Source organism: Mobula hypostoma, chromosome 4 (assembly GCF_963921235.1).
Source record: "Mobula hypostoma chromosome 4, sMobHyp1.1, whole genome shotgun sequence".
Lineage (NCBI taxonomy): Eukaryota > Metazoa > Chordata > Chondrichthyes > Myliobatiformes > Myliobatidae > Mobula > Mobula hypostoma.
The window spans coordinates 148,595,820-148,613,639 of record NC_086100.1 but is presented as its reverse complement, the minus strand read 5'-3'; the positions used below and the strand labels follow the sequence as shown (position 1 = coordinate 148,613,639).

General features: G+C 43.9%; 2 protein-coding genes across 2 annotated transcripts in view; one reads left to right on the top strand and one right to left on the bottom strand.

Moving 5' to 3' along the window:
* LOC134345663 (uncharacterized) overlaps positions 1–5,864 on the bottom strand; it is a 52,082-nt gene extending 46,218 nt beyond the window's left edge. Inside the window, exon 1 of the mRNA XM_063046686.1 lies at positions 5,533–5,864. Within this exon, the coding sequence (XP_062902756.1) occupies positions 5,533–5,804 (272 nt within the window). The 5' untranslated portion in view covers positions 5,805–5,864. The remainder of the gene's footprint in view (positions 1–5,532) is intronic.
* Positions 5,865–10,043: 4,179 nt separating this feature from the next.
* The window catches only part of wfs1b (Wolfram syndrome 1b (wolframin)), a 43,780-nt gene continuing 36,003 nt past the window's right edge, over positions 10,044–17,820 (top strand). The window contains exon 1 of the mRNA XM_063046685.1: positions 10,044–10,308. Within this exon, the coding sequence (XP_062902755.1) occupies positions 10,059–10,308 (250 nt within the window). The 5' untranslated portion in view covers positions 10,044–10,058. The remainder of the gene's footprint in view (positions 10,309–17,820) is intronic.

The following is a 17,820-nucleotide window of genomic DNA, read 5'->3' as shown; positions in this document are numbered from 1 at the left end:
GACTGTCCCTGATCAGACCATGATTCTCTAAATGCCCAGAGATCCTATCTCTAAGAATCTTTTCCCAACAGCTTTCCCACCACAGATGTAAGGCTCACTGGTCTATAATTACCCGGACTACCCCTACTACCTTTTTTGAACAAGGGGACAACATTCGCCTCCCTCCAATCCTCTGGTACCATTCCCGTGGACAACGAGGACATAAAGATCCTAGCCAGAGGCTCAGCAATCTCTTCTCTCGCCTCATGGAGCAGCCTGGGGAATGTTCCGTCAGGCCCCGGGGACTTATCTGTCCTAATGTATTTTAACAACTCCAACACCTCCTCTCCCTTAATATCAACGTGCTCCAGAACATCAACCTCACTCATATTGTCCTCACCATCATCAAGTTCCCTCTCATTGGTGAATACTGAAGAGAAGTATTCATTGAGGACCTCGCTCACTTCCACAGCCTCCAGGCACATCTTCCCATCTTTATCTCTAATCGGTCCTACCTTCACTCCTGCCATCCTTTTTTTCTTCACATAATTGAAAAATGCCTTGGGGTTTTCCTTTATTCTACTCGCCAAGGCCTTCTCATGCCCCTTTCTTGCTCTTCTCAGCCCCTTCTTAAGCTCCTTTCTTGCTTCCCTATATTCCTCAATAGACCCATCTGATCCTTGCTTCCTAAACCTCATGTATGCTGCCTTCTTCCACCTGACTAGATTTTCCACCTCACTTGTCACCCATGGTTCCTTCACCCTACCATTCTTTATCTTCCTCACTGGGACAAATTTATCCCTAACATCCTGCAAGATATCTCTAAACATCGACCACATAGTACGTTTCCCTGCAAAAACATCATCCCAATTCACACCTGCAAGTTCTAGCCTTATAGCCTCATAATTTGCCTTTCCCCAATTAAAAATTTTCCTGTCCTCTCTGATGCTATCCTTTTCCATGATAATGCTAAAGGCCAGGGAGCGGTGGTCACTGTTCCCCAGATGCTCACCCACTGAGAGATCTGTGACCTGACCCGGTTCATTACCTAGTACTAGATCTAATATGGCATTCCCCCTGGTCGGCCTGTCCACATATTGTGACAGGAATCCGTCCTGGACACACTTAACAAACTCTGCCCCATCTAAACCCTTGGAACTAATCAGGTGCCAATCAATATTAGGGAAATTAAAGTCACCCATGATAACAACCTTGTTATTTTTGCACCTTTCCAAAATCTGCCTCCCAATCTGCTCCTCTGTATCTCTGCTGCTACCAGGGGGCCTATAGAATACCCCCAGTAGAGGAACTGCTCCCTTCCTGTTCCTGACTTCCATCCATATTGACTCAAAAGAGGATCCTGCTACATTACCCACCCTTTCTGTAGCTGTAATAGTATCCCTGACCAGTAATGCCAACCCTCCTCCCCTTTTTCCACCCTCTCTATCCCTTTTAAAGCACTGAAATCCAGGAATATTGAGAAGCAGCCAAATTTGAGGCATATGGCCCACACCCTCTTGATTGACACAATCAACAGCTTCAGTAAGTCAAACAAAGCCACGTATAATAGTTTGCATTGTTCCCTGCATTTCTCAAAGCCCCCAGACGAACCGAACCCATTATGTCATTCAGAGAACAGCTGTTTGTCCACTTCACAAAACAGTTGAGGAGGATCTTGGCGATGATTTTCCATGGCAGACTATAGCCAGTCATATTTGTTTCCTTTTTTGATAGCGGTCTCAATTATGGCATTTCTCAAAGTCCCGTGGAATATCTACTTCTTCCCAAACATGGGAGAAGCAATGATGAATTTAAGACCGAATTTCCTCATTGCTATATCAAAGAACTTTAGGGCAGATACTGCCGGTACCTGAAGTCAGTCCACACTTATCAAATCAGTTCTGGTTCTTTCTGATGCAGAATCCTAAGAGTCTCTTTCTTGATGCTAACTATGATGGACTTTAGGAAAGTTCAGATGTTGTGGCCACTTTATGGTTCCTGTTGGTGGAGGCCAGCAGGTTAGAACATTATGTCTCAGGAGTTCTCTTTATAATGCCTTGGACCTTCAACAATGATTTTCTTATATTGATTATTTCTGTCGTTGATGCTTTGGAGGCAGATTAATTGAGTTAACAAAGTTAGTAAGATGGTAGCCCATCCAAGAGACATTGTTAAATGTCACAGCATGGGTAATGCACCCTCTTACTCAGACAATGACATAATCCAATACATACCAGTATTTGGATCAGTTGTCCTGATTTGTTGTTCTTGTATCTCTGAGGAAATAGTGTATTGGTTATGATAAGGTCATGCTGCAGACATTAAGTCAAGAGGACACCCCATTGGAGTTAATGTTCCCTATTCCTCACTTACCAATCACACCTTGTCAGAGAGATGCATCTTTTCAAACCCTGCCTTTTATGTTGTGCAGCATCTTCCTTTGGCCAAAAGTCCCCACACCACCAGAGCCAATGTAGAAAACTCCTCAACTACATCCACAACTTTCAGAGTTGGAATGCATGTACTGAAGAGAATATCCTTATAAGTCGATGCCTCAAGAAGATAGCATCCATTATTAAGGACCCTCATGATCCAAGACATTCCCTCTTCTCATTACTACCATCAGGAAGGAGGTATAGAAGCCTGAAGACACACACTCAACACTTCAGGAATAGCTTCTTTCCCTCCACCATCAGATTTCTGAACTGTCCATGAACCTACAGACACTACTTCACTATTTTGCTCTCTTTCTGTATTACTTAATTTTTATATTTCTTATTGTAACTTACAGTAATTTTTTTGCATTGCACTGTACTGCTGCCGCAAACCAACACATTTCACGATGAGTCAGTGATAATAAACCTGATTCTGAGCACAGAACACTATTTCCTTATATGAGTGTGCCAACATGTCATGAGATGTCCATATACAGTATAGCAAAGTAGTAGCTGTCAAGACATCAGATTATTCATTCATGATAGCAAAGCCATAGAAGTAAACCAATCACCTTGTTTTTTTGAACTGGACATCTCCTACTTGCCATGTACCGTTCAGGGCAGAGATGGCAAAGTAACTTTGTTCCCAAGCTATGACAACAGAGCAGCATTCAGGTTAGTCGCTGATGGTGGTGTCTATGATGCCACGATGATCCTAATGCTCCAGGTGCAGAAACTCCATATCAAAGACTGGAATTTGCCTTTATTTGACTAACATGGTTAGCCATAGCTTAACAACTACTGACAAAGAAAAGCTTTCAGTGGCAATGGGACCAAAAAGACTGGAAATCAAACTCTGCTTTCTGGATATGACCACGTATAAGCATCATTCGGATTGTATAGATTATATTTGTGCATACAAACATCTATGCCCTATTGCCCCACTGAACTCATAATTGGCATACCTTGACTTTGTTTTATCCCCCCCTAGTTCAGTCCCTTCCTACCTACGTCCGTGACACCACACACACACTCCTTATCTTTTCAAGGACTTGAAGTTCCCTAGCCCTCATCATCTTATTTTTACTATGGATGTCCAGTCCCTATACACCTCCATCACCTGCCAGGAAGGCCTCAAAGTTCTCTGTTTTTTTCTGGACACCAGACCTAACCAGTTCCCATCCACCACCACTCTCCTTTGCCTAGCAGAACTTGTCTTCTCTTGAAACAACTTCTCCTTTGGCTCCTCCCACTTCCTTCAAACAAAAGGGGTAGCCATGGGTCCCAGCTATGCTGGCCTGTTCGTCAGCTTCACGGAACCATCTATGTTCCAAGCCTACACTGGTGACCGTGCAGCATTTTTTCTACACTACATCAATGACTGCATTGGTGCTGCTTCCTGCACCCATGCTGAACTCGTCAACTTCATCCACTTTGCCTCCAACAGCCACCCTGCCCTCAAATTCACCTGGTCCATTTCTGACACCTCCATTCCCTTTTCTCAATCTCACTGTCTCTATCTCCAGAGACAGCTTACCCACTGATATCTATAACAAACCCACAGACTTTCACAGCTACCTGGACTACACCTTACCCCACCCTGCTACTTGTAAAAACGCCGTCCATTCTCTGAATTCCTCCGGCTCTGCCGCATCTACTCTCAGGATGAGGCTTTTCATTCCAGAATGAAAGAGATGTGCTCCTTTTCCAAAGAAAGGGGCTTCCCTTCCTCCACTATCAATGCTGCCCCCAACCATATCTCTTCTATTTCACCCGTCTTCTTAACCCATCTTCCCACCACCCTACAAGGGATCGGGTTCCTCTTGTCCTCATCTACCACAACATCAGCCTCCATGTCCAGTACACAATTCTCCGAAAATTCCGCCACCTCCAACCGAATCCCACCACCAAACACATCTTTCCCTCCCCCTCACTTTCTGCAGGGATCGCTCCCTACATGACTCCCTTGTTCATTCGTCCCTCCTCACTGACCTCCTTTCTGGCACATATCCTTGCAAGCAAAACAAGTGCTACACCTGCCCCTATACCTCCTCCCTCACTACCATTCAGGGCCCCAAACAGTCCTTCCTGGTGAAGCAACACTTCACTTGTGAGTTTGTTGGGATCATTTACTGTGTTCGGTGTTCCCAGTGTGGCGTCCTGTATATTAGTGAGACCTGATGTAGATTAGGAGACTGCTTCGCTGAGCATCTACACTTTCTCTACCAGAACAAGCAGGATCTCCCAGTGGCCACCCATTTTAGTTCCACTTCCCATTCTGATATGTCCATCCATGACCTCCTCCACTGTCGTGATGAGGCCATTTTATATTCCTTTTGGGTAGCCTCCAACATGATGGCATGAACATCGATTTCTCAAACTTCCGGTAATGCCCCCACCACCATCTTCACCATTTCCCATCCCCTTTCCCCTTTCTCACCTTATCTCCTTGACTGACCATCACCTCCCTCTGATGCTCCTTCCCCCCTTTTTCAGTCTTCCATGGCCTTCTGTCTCTTTCACCAATCAACTTATCTCTTTACTCCAATTCTCTCCCTCCACTTTTCACTTATCACCTGGTGTTTCACCCACTCCTCCCCCCATCTTTTAAATCTACTCCTCAGCTTTTTCCCCCCAGTCTTGCCAAAGGATTTTAGCCGGAAACGTTGACTATCTTTATCCATAGATGTTGCCTGGCCTGCCGAGTTCCTCCAGTATTTTGTGCCTGTTGCCCTATTGCCAACTACCTCCCTTCCCCTTGAAATATTGACATCGGTTTCTTTTATTTAGAACCCGTGAGAGAAGACAAAATCTCAGTGTGGGCTGTCATCCAAAGGCAGCACCTCCAGCATTTCATCAGCTCAGATCTTTCAGCTAAAGTTTCTCGAATGGAAACTGAAACCGGCACATGGCAATTCACTTAGATGGTGGGTGGTAAATGAAACGGATCCTGCACTCAAAAGACGGGAAGATCCGCCAAGAGTACACGGAACGGGAGGGAAAATTATGAAATATCAATATCAACAAAGAATAGTCGGGCCGAACGGACTCCGTTCTCCGTTGGTCCTTACGGGTGCTACAAAGCTAGCGGCACTCTCAATGCCGCTCCTGGCCGTACCTGTGCTGACCGTCGACGTTCTCCAGGGAGACGGTAACGGGTACGGTCCCGATGAAGGAGTCCGACTCTCGGGCTCCAGTACTGCCGCTGCAGGTCGACACGTCACCGCCGCCTCTCCCTCCTCTGGCGTCGGCCACCGGGTCCGTCCTGACTACCGGTGCCGCTTTCTGGCACGACGGCGCTGCCAAAGGAGACACCGTGTAATCGGGCTGGGGTAAGGCCTGCGAGTCCCGAGCTCCGGAGCCTTCGCTACCGCTCGCTTCCAGATCCATATTGGCGCGGGCGCGGACGCGGATCGCGAGCCCGGGACCCGGACCCGGACCGCGAGCACACCCAGCGACCCCAAGTGGAACTACAGCGAGCGAGCAGGAGGACGTCTGCGGGACCGCCGGGCATGCGCGCCGAGTGCCCTAACCGCAGAGAGACGGCGTGCGCTCGGGCGCGATTTGCGTTGGCAATCGTACAGTATTCGCCATCATTGTGGTGATAAAAATTGCATTAGGGTTAGGGTGCATGTAGCTTTGATGAAAAGCCATAATTCACGGCATATTTTCCCGTGGGAGTGGATGCATGCAAAAGTCTCGGAAACCAGTTCTTGTAAAGTTTAATGGCGGTTGGCAGAACATCATAGTGCGTTACCGCCACCTACTGAGTTCAAGCGTGGAACCAAGAGACAGGATGTATAGCAACCTACACAAAATGCTGGAGGAACTCAGCAGACCAGGCATCATCTATGAAAAAGTGTTACTAAATTCCCCCGCCCACCGAAAGTCTAATGTTTTTCAAAAAGTCAAATACGCACTTATGATGGCAATGGCACTTAAACAAATTTTCCATGTTTCCACTGTGTTTGTCCCAAAGATCTCAATTGAGCAATCAGATGTTTCCTTTCACCTCGGAGGAACTGCATTCAAACACATGCTGCACCGTTTTTTGATAACTGCACTCCCTAAAAGTGGCCACATCATGCATTTTAATTCTGAACGAAGTATGCAACCTAGTATGACCAACACATAAATGAAAGTATAACATATTCCCTCCTTTCATAGCTATCTCCCAGCTGACTTCCCACCATTCTCAGAATTTTATATCAATGCTGTTCTTTCTTCCTTATCCCAACTTTGTTGCCTTAGTGATAAAACAGACATTTTAATTATGGCTTTCACCTCCTCCTTGTGCAAAGGCATGACTATATTTATATCCTTAATTTTAAGTGTTTGCTTGGCTAGAATGTCTGCACCTAGTTTCCTTCAACCCCAACACGGCAGGGACCCATAAGAAATGAATACACGAGCCTGCACCCAGCCTCAACAGCTGTCCAATCTCAAGAAGAATGTCTGACATACCTGTTTGAAACAGTTTGAAATACAGTACCTGTTTTAAGACATGTCAAGACCAAGAATGAATTGGAGCATAGAAGTACATAATCAGGGCATACTCATTGTCAATCTATTCCATGGCTAAAATGACAGCAATAATCTCAGATGTGAATACTGATACCTTGTCTAATAATCTTTTCTGAATAGTCACCCAAAACTTTGGAATATAAACATACATTTGAATGACCTGTCACTGGATCTTTTGAACCATCTGTGTCGAATTATAAAAATTCATAATATCTGTCATGCATAAATTGCTGAACTTCCTGTTCCCCGATATACAATCACTTCTCAATGTGATCTTTTCCTGAAAGCCCAAATCAACCACAGGCAAAGGGAAAAACCATGGAGTGACAGAAAAGGGTACACTGGGGTCACCTTCCACATTAAAAAACTCAGGGTTTTGCGCCCATTCATTTTCCATCCACCCAATTCTGAAAACCTACCGATATAGTGCTCCAAAAACTCTTGTAATGTTGCCAATATTGAATGACCAACTTTATGTTCTCTTACATAGAGCAATAAACCATTGCTGACTGTAACCTGCGTAAATGTAAGTGTCATGATCTGGTCCGTTAACTACTCATTTCAGTTAATTTCGTTTTCCTCGTGTTCCACCAGGCTCCTTGATTAGGGCACCTGATCTTCATCCGAACCAGCAGGATAAAAGCCCGGCTTACAGCTACTCGGGGCTGGTCTGTCACCATCGCCAGGGCAGCAATGAATGTTCCACGCTGCCAAGAATAAGGGACCGTTTTCTGACCCACCAAGAATAAGGGACCGTCTTCATGAGCTTCTCCGTGTCAAGATTCGCATCGTCTGTTGTTTGTTTTTGTCGTCTTGTGTCCAGCTGAGTGTTGCTGACCGTTTTGCTGCTGCTGCGAGCTGGGATGCGAGTGGTCTGTCATTGTTTTGTTTTGAAGGCTCCGAGTCTCAGTCCAAGTCAAGTCTTCGTGTCCAGTCAAGTGATTACTGGCCGTTTGCTGCTTCATGAGCTTCTTTGTGTCAAGATACGTATTGTCTGTTATTGTTTGGTTTAGTTGTCTCGTTTCCAGCTGAGTAGGTCCAGCCATTTGCCGCTACTCCGAGTTAGGTATTCTGTCACTTCGTGTCCGTGTCCAAGTCCAAGTTCAAGTCCAGGTCCTGGCTCCATGCCTGTGTCCTGCACTTGGGTCCACTTCCTCCAGCTGCCCTTTGCAACAGTAAGGGTACTTTACCCATTTCTACCAGTAATGCCACCACAATATAATAGCACCATAACATAATCTCGATGCTTGGACTTGAACTTTCTCTAGAGGCTTTAAGATTGCAGGCGAGGCTGACCCATAGGTATGTGAATGACCCATTCATAATCAAAGGCAGATCTGATTAAAGCAATATATATATTGGTTTAAATGGCCTCCCACCTGTAATCCAATCACACCCAACTAAGCAACTGAGCACCTGGAAATATTACCATTGGCTCTAGTTCAAGCTTTGCCATATAACTTGAGATCAGTTGTGGATGTAATCAGGGGTGCATTGCTGCTGGAGCTCACTGGAGCACTGCTCTGGCACCCTGTAAAAAAAAGTCAAAATAAACAAATGGGAAATTTAACAGCGGCCGCATATTAAATAGAGGGAATTTTACGGAAGCAGGGGTTGGAGAGAGGGGATGGTGGCTGGTAGGGAAAATACCAGTAATAACATTAGGATATTTGATTGTCTTTGGTGAAATCCTGGAGCTGTGACTGTTTTTTATTTAGGTATTTGCGAAATTCCTCCTCACTCGACCCATTTTCCCAGGAAGCTGGGAAATACAGTACACAAGTGTGAGCATTTTTCCGCTCTTTCCAATGGGGTACCATTGGATTGCAGGTAGGAGCTATATTAAGCAAGGAATGAACATTGAAACCTAAGGTTAAAAGTCAAAAATAATGAAAGAAAAATTCACTGCTCGCTTATCTTCAGCCTGATTTTGATGAAATATTCAAGGTAATCATCCAAGATCTTTTTCTACACCTGGATAAATTTAGTTTTTTTTAATAAGCCAAATGGGGAAAAATATTTCTAGGCTATAAGCTAGTTTTATGTCATTTCAACAATCATTAATAGCGGATCAACCCCTTGGCCTAGTTCCACCAACTATAGTTGATTGCAAAGAGGTTCTTTTTCTCTTTGTGTTGATAGGAAAAAGAGTAATTTAGTGAGGCAATGAACGAGACGAAACGCATTTCCAAACCTCCCCAGTTAACATTTGTCACTGCCAAAGTACGATATTTTTATTCGTATAGATACAATAATAATTTATGTAAAGATTCAAGCTTCTTTAACTTTTTACATATTTAAAGACTAAACAGGGTATTGGTCCAACCATGTATAACCCGACGTCTGAGGATATTGTGAGTATCCACGCACACAGGTACACTTCCGGTCCGACCATTTCTGCAAGAGGCACAGTGGCCAACCTACCGCTTTTGATACTAATATTCAGCAATATTCGTGGCTTTAGCAATAGTTCATTAGGCGTTCTTTTTTTCATACTTGATTACTTGGTTCCAATTTAGGTGGCTAAAAGTGTAAAAAACTTATTTACTTTATTTCTGTTATTTTTCTACCTGCAACAAATCCATCAGCTCCAATCGTCGTGGTTTCCATGCCATTGGAATCAGTTGGTTGATTTGTGAAGTATCGTGTGCTTCTTGGAGTGCAACATCAAGTACACTTTAAACAAATACACGCATAGGCGTCTTCACTCTGTGGGCCACTTCTTCAGAACGAAGAACAACATCCTCGACCTTGAGGGATAGCCACGACGACCTGCTCATTACGTGAATGGGGCAAGGAAGTTACCCAGTACATGAAATTAGCAGGTACACAAATTGGGTGTGACATATATATGGCCAGGACATTGGAAATGGCAAAACATTTTGTCAGCTCCGGCACCTAAAAAATAGCACTGCACCCCTGGGTGTAATGTTCCTTTTACAAAAAAACAAATAACTTGAATCTTTGTAACGGGAATTTAAAGTCCCCACCGACATTCCCATTCATCTACTTCATTACCAGCTACTTGCTTGTATTTTCCGGACTGTATGTTTTATATATCCGCCACGCGCAGGAACTGTCTTGCGCGATTGGCTGAAGTTACGCCTGGGGACGACACCGATGAATGACGTCAGCGGAACGCCGGGCTCCGATGACTGCACCAATCAGAGGTCCGGAATACGTTGGTCTGACAGGGTCGGGCAGACTGCCGCAGCAGGCGCGGCCGGCGGGCGGGCGGAGGTTGCGGCGATGGACCCAGAGCCGCTGACAGTCCCGCAGCACGGCAAGTCACAGCTGAATGCTGCTGCTGAAGATATGCATCGGGATGGATCAGAGGCTGTGACCCTTACGGAAGCGGCAGCAGAAAATGGTTAGTATTTTGCACCTTGTCCACCTAAAACGCTTCAACAGTTGGCCGACTCCAAACGTATTAGTAGTCTATCCTAAACACAAGTGGAACATATTCTTCTATACAACGTGCAGAAAGCTAACACTATAAGGACACGGCTTCTGTGACCGTAAAAATCGGTTTTACAAATCTTTATTGCTTGTAAGCGGGAAAGTCCTTGTAAGGAGAAAGGTGTGGTACGCTTTTAAAAAAAATAATGTTCGTACAACAGTACGTTTCCTATTTACCTAAAGTTCTTGGTTTGCAAACGTAACTATTAGTTCATTTTTTTTATTCTAAGCTAAACAGCAGGATATTCAAAATGAACCACACACACTCAAACAGCGTTTGTGAAAGGAGATTCCAATCAATGTAACCCTTCTTCAACGGAGCTGGGTGATTAAAAGGGTGCAACTATGATGGCACTGTTCCACTTTTCCCCATCCCTGTCCCAACCAGCCCCTTTCAAATTGGGCATCAGGCGCTGTAACATAACTCTAGATAAGCAAGACTTGAATGATCCAAGATGCTTGGGATTTCTTGGATGAAGAATGTGAAAATGCTGTCAAACAATGCTATGTTGTCAGAACATTTGACAAAATCTCCTAAAGGTTTTAAGGGGAAAAGTAATAGCAGTTTGCAATTAAAACAAAGAATGTTGGAAGCATGTTTCAAAAACACAGACCAAGGCCTTCCTTAGTGTTCAACCCTATCCAACACTAATTAATAATTTCCAGTTGCACTTAATGTAACTAAAGCAGAATAAATAGAAAGTCATGGAAATAAGATTATATAGGTAATAGTCAGATGTTTTTTGTGTGTATCTTCACTGGCATCAATTGGCATGCAGTAGCGCACCCTAACAAGTGATTTAAGGGTAACTGAGGAAGTGGGGTGAATGGTGATGAGAAAAGGGCAGGGGAAGCAATGTTAAAGTTGATCAAAGCACTGTTTTGTAGAGTTAAAGATATTTGAACAAGCCAAACCAGCATTGATAATTGTTGCCACACACACTAAATGCTGGAGGAACTCAGCAGGTCAGGCAGCATCTATGGTGAGGAAGAAACAGTCAATGTTTCAGGCTGAGGCCCTTCATCAAGTCTCTGATATGGTTACAGATTTGTGTGTGCACCAGTGCAGCTTTCTTTCCCATGGTGGTGGAGAATAGTTGGCAAGAGTATTAGTGTTGACATGTTTATACTACACAAACTCCTCCAGTGATTGTTTTTATTTTAAGTTTGTCTGTGGCATTTGAAAAAAAACCTTTAATCATTTAAATGAATCCAACATTAACAGATGTTCTTCCAGAGTTTATCACATCCTCAAATGTTAGCAATGAAGCTTAGTTGATGTTTGCTTTGCCTGTCTAAATATTCAAGTGGATTATTGTAGTGAAATGCCAATGGACCAATGCCACTTAATCATGCTTGGACTTATTGCATGATAGTGTTTGTCAAATGAGGCTTGTTGTTCCTTTTCATTTGCTTTTGTTGGGCTGCAGCAGTTAAATCTTTTTATTTGGATCTCCAACATTTTGCGTGTGTTGCTGTGGATTTCCATTGTTAGCCAAATCTCTTGTGGTATTGATAATTGTTTTGAAAACTACATTAAAGTTTTTAAAAACTATCATCTCACACTGAAACTACATCTTCTCATTGTTCATCTTACAGAAATCACTTTAAATGCATCTGCTTTCTTATGTCAGTTCGATTTTTTTTTTGTTTGCTTACAATGTTCGAGTGAAAACAAGCTAGTTGCAGAAGTAGTTCACCCCTGGCAGGGCACAGTCCATTCAGCTGCATACATGCTTTCCCAGTACTTCTCTGTTCAGGTTCTGGTGAGATTCCAATGCCATTACTCACCAACAGTAAAAGTAATTCTCTGTCAACTAAAATCTAAGCTTTTCCATTTGAGCTATGCTGAAGCTATCTGGCTTGTCATTCCCTAACACAGATTGTTTTATTAATGCAAGGGAATAGGATTATTCTTAGCTTTTTGTCTAACAATAAGTAATGTAGCTAAAAATAATCAGATACCCTCTGAAATCAAATGTATCTCATGCAATTAGGAGGATATGAAGTTTTAGATTATCTTAGCAAATGTGGAGCTTGTAAAGCATCCTTTACATTAAAACCCATTAGATACTGCAAGAAACACATATGAGATGCTGAAGGAGCAGCATTTATGGAAAAGACTAAGCAGTCGATGTTTTGGGCCAAGAACCATGATGAGAAATTGCATGATCCATTTGATTAATTAAGTTCCAAGATAATGTTCTACTTTATTTTTTGAACAATAGGATCTTCACTTTATTGACTAGCAGAAGACCAAGCTATGCCTAATCAGTTTTTTGTTGGCTAGCCAATTTTCTGTTGATGCCCTTGTGTTCTCCGACACTGTGAGCTCAACAACCTTTGATTGGAACCTTGTCAAATATCTTCTGAAAATGTAAGTCAACCCATGACTGGTGTTCCTTCCATAAGTGAACTGAAGTGCTCTTTTAATTACCTAGTTATTTTTGGTGATTGCTGGATTGATGAGTGTTTAATCTGTTTTGTTACTTCCATTAACCTGGCTGCAGATCTTCAGCAATAGTGGCAATATTGTTACTAGAAGATCGACTGATCAATTTTCAGGTGTGCCATAAAGGTAGATCTTCTCAGAAGATCCCTCACAAAAAAAATCTGTTAGTAACCGTCTGACAGGAACCACCAAGTTAGAGTGTAATTTTTGAGCTGCCGTTCAATTGAGTCATGATTACCACTTGTACGGAAACTCCTGGCTTCTCTACAAGAAAAGCAGGATGAGTTTGATGAGAATAATCAGGAGATTAAGACAGGATATTTCTGGATTGGAAATTGCACTCATTCCTCAAGGGAAAACAAGCTATTCTCCGGCAGAAAATCGATTACCTGAAGAACATTTGGAGTAGAAAAATCACTGGAGGCTCAGTAACTTAGAGACAAGCACAATATATGAGAATACCTCAATGCTGATATGAAGGGGCCACTGCACAGGACCAGGAAAAAGCCGCAGAGTTGTTAACTCAGCCGGCTCCCTCATAGGCAGTAGCCACACCAACGATGAGGACATCTTCAGAAGGCAGCAGCATCCATCCTTAAGGCCCTCATCACTTTGGACATGCCCTCTTCTCATTACTACCATCAAAGATGGGGTACAGGAGCCTAAAGATGCACGCTCAATGACTTAGCTTCTTCCCCTCCACTATCCAATTTCTGAGTGGTCAATGAACACTAACTATTTTTGCTCTCTTTTTGCACTACTTATTTAATTTTATGAGTATTTCTTATTGTAATTTAGTTGTTTACGTATTGCCCTGTACATCTGCAACATAACAAATTTCACAATATATGTCAGTGATACTAATACCTAATTCTGATTTTGCTGTTAAGCACACGAGGCCCACGCCACTGAGAGCCACAGATAGAGGAAATATTATCAAGGACAGATAGTAAATACCTCAACACCTCAAATACTGCTTTGATATGAGTCTCCTAGGAATTCTACGGCAGCTTATCCAGTCCAGCTTGGCCACCACTCCTGACAACTGAACGTCGAAAGGCCCAAACTCAACAAAAAGCCACTTTAGGACCATGCTGCCTCCTTAATGCAAATCTTGAATCCACACTCATCCATATTCATGAAGAAGGGGATTTACCTGTAAACCTTTGAGAAGCCACAATCCTAATTATCCTAATTTTAATCCTAATTATCCTCAAGGAAAGAGTCAAATTAATTGTGGTAACTACTGCTGGGTCTTTCTACTGTTTGCTCCAGGGAAAGCCATTGTCAGGACCACAACCCATTGTCTGAAGGCCTGGTTCTGCATCTCAATGCACATTCACCCTTGAAAGTAAGGGGGTGTGGGCAGAATCCTCACCATACTACAACTCTTAGAAGTACAGAGAGCAAATTTTGACCTCACTTAAATATTGATTCCCATTAACAGTGAGGGAATGTGGAGTATTCTCAAATTTGGCTGCCCACACAGATTGGACTACTTCATAAATTTTAAGGTGGCATATGAGTGATGGCCCTTACAAATGATGTTGAAAATCAGGACAAATAAGACCAGTGTTGTTGCTCCATCACTTTTTTTTTTAAGACTTTCTGGTCTCAATTGTGCATCTCTTCTCCTACAGCAGTGAGCAAATGTTCAGAACTTCGGTAGTTGAGCTGTAGTACGTGTACCGCGATTCATGGAATCCAGCCTTCCCTCCATGGACTCCTCCACTTCTTACTTCCTCAGTGATGCAGCCAATGTAATCAAAGGCCCCACCTACCCTGAACATTCCCTTCTCACCCCTTCCCATCAGACAGAAGATACAAAACCTGAAAGCACATACGCTGGTGCTAAAGGAGAGCTGCTGACCCACTGTTGTAAAACTATTGAACAGTCTCCATGTACAATAAGATTATCCTTGCAATCTACTTTGTTATGACCTTGCACTCCAATAAAGTGCAAGGTTATGACATGATCCTGATGAAGGGTCTCGGTCTGAAATGCCAACTGTTTATTCATTTCCATAGATGCTGCCTGACCTGCTGAATTCCTCCAGCATTTTGTGTGTGTTACTTTATTCCCTACCTGCACTGTACTTTCTCTGTAACTGTAACAGCTATTCCATACTGTCATTATTTTGTCTGATACTACATCAGTATACTTCTGTATTGAAATGTACCGTATGGATTGCATGCTAAACAAAAGCTCTTCAATATACCTTGGTACATGCTTCCCACTTCAAAAAGGCAACAATTATACCAATGCCTAAGAAGAATAATGTGAGCTGCCTTAATGACTATCGCCCGGTAGCACTCACATCTACAGTGATGAAATGCTTGGTCATGACTAGACTGAACTCCTGCCTCAGTAAGGACCTGGACCCGTTGCAATTTGCCTTTTGCTACAATAGGTCAATGGCAGATGCAATCTCAATGGCTCTTTACACGGCTTTAGACCACCTGGACAACACAAACACCTATGTCAGGATGCTGTTCATCGACTATAGCTCAGCATGTAATATCATCATTCCCGCAATTTTGATTGAGAAGTTGCAGAACCTGGGCCTCTGTACCTCCCTCTGCAATTGGATCCTTGACTTCCTAACTGGAAGACCACAATCTGTGGAGATTGGTGATAACATATCCTCCTCGCTGACGATCGACACTGGTGCACCTCACGGGTGTGTGCTTAGCCCACTGCTCTACTCTCTACATCCCCATGATTGTGTGGTTAGGCATAGCTCAAATACCATCTATAAATTTGCTGATGATACAACCATTGTTGGTAGAATCTCAGATGGTGACGAAAGGGTGTACAGGAGTGAGATATGCCAACTAGTGGAGTGTTGTCACAGCAACAACCTGGCTCTCAACGTCAGTAAGATGAAAGAGCTGATTGTAGACTTCAGGAAGGGTAAGACAAAGGAACACATACCAATCCTCACAGAGGGATCAGAAATGGAGAGAGTGAGCAGTTTCAAGTTCCTGGATGTCAAGATCTCTGAGGATTTAACCTGGTTCCAACATATCGATGCAGTTATAAAGAAGACAATACAGCAGCTATACTTCATTAGGAGTTTGAAGAGATTTGCTATGTCAACAAATGCACTCAAAAACTTCTGTAGATGTACCGTGGAGAGCATTCTGACTGGCTGCATCACTGTCTGGTATGTGGGGGCTACTGCACAGGACTGAAAGAAGCTGCAGAGGGTTGCAAATTTAGTCGGCTCCATTTTGGGTACTAACCTACAAAGTACCCAGGACATATTCAAGGAGCGGTGTTTTGGAAAGGCAATGTCCGTTATTAAGGACCTCCAGCACCCAAGGCATGCCCTTTTCTCACTGTTACCATCAGTTAGGAGGTACAGAAGCCAGAAGGCACCCACTCAACGATTCAGAAACAGCTTCTTCCCCTCTGCCATCGGATTCCTAAATGGACATTGAACCCTTGAACAAAACCTCACTTCTTAAATGTATATTCTGGTTTTTGCATGATTTTTAATCTATTCAATATACGTATACTATAATTGTTTTACTTACTTATTGATTCGGAGCAAGAAGGCTGCGAGTTAACGGCTGTTTTCCGGAGTAAAGGCAGTTTTTTACTGCTTGGGGTAAAAGAGAGGTGAGACTGCGCAGGCGCATGACGTCATCCATTAGAGCGCGAAAGGTTTAAAAAGGCAAGGAATCTTAAACGGTTTTTGATTCGGAGCAAGAAGACTGTGAGTGTTGGGGTAAAAGGGAGGCGAGACTGCGCAGGCACATAACTTGGATGGCGAAAGGTTTAAAAGGAAGACTGCCATATCCAGCGGGCAGCATTCAGAGCGGGAAGAGGAGTGAGAGGCAGCAGAGTGATAGGGCTTTGGCTCAACGGGCTTAGGCGGTAACGGGACAAGGCGAAGTAGGCTTACATGTGTTATTTGCGGAAAGGAGTTATAGGCAGGTGCTCACACTGGGGCCATGGGAGACAGACAAGTGGGTCACAGTCAGGAGGGTGAAGGGGAAGAGTCAGGTACTAGAAAGTACCCCCGTGGCTGTACCCTTGACAATAAGTACTCCTGTCTGAGTACTGTTGGGGGGGGTAGCCTACTGGGGGGAAGCAACAGTAGCTGTGCCTCTGGCACGGAGTCTGGCCCTGTGGCTCAGAAAGGTAGGGAAAGGAAGAGGAAGGCGGTAGTGATAGGGGACTCTATAGTTAGGGGGTCAGACAGGCGATTCTGTGGAGACAGGAAGGAAACTTGGATGGTAGTTTGCCTCCCAGGTGCCAGGGTCCAGGATGTTTCAGATCACGTCCAGGGTATCCTGCAGTGGGAGGGAGAACAGCCAGAGGTCGTGGTACATATTGGTACCAGTGACGTAGGTAGGAAAAGGGAAGAGATCCTGAAAAAAGAATACAGGGAGTTCGGAAGGAAGTTGAGATGCAGGACCGCAAAGGTAGTAATCTTGGGATTACTGCCTGTGCCATGCGATAGTGAGAATAGGAATAGAATGAGGTGGAGGATAAATATGTGGCTGAGGGATTGGAGCGGGGGCAGGGATTCAGATTTCTGAAGCATTGGGACCTCTTTTGGGGCAGGTGTGACCTGAACAAAAAGGACGTGTTGCACTTGAATTCCAGGGGGACCAATATCCTGGTGGGGAGGTTTGCTAAGGCTACTGGGGAGAGTTTAAACTAGAATTGTTGGGGGGTGGGAACCAATCTGAAGAGACTGGGGAAGAGGAGGTTGGCTCACAAATAGACAAAGCTCGTAGACAGTGCGAGAGGGAGGATAGGCAGGTGATCGAGAGGGGATGTGCTCAGACCGAAGGTTTGAGATGCGTTTATTTTAACACGAGGAGTGTTGTGAACAAAGCGGATGAGCTTAGAGCGTGGATCAGTACTTGGAGATATGATTTGTGGCCATGACAGAGACTTGGATGGCTCAGGGACAGGAATGGTTACTTCAAGTGCCGGGTTTTAGATGTTTCAAA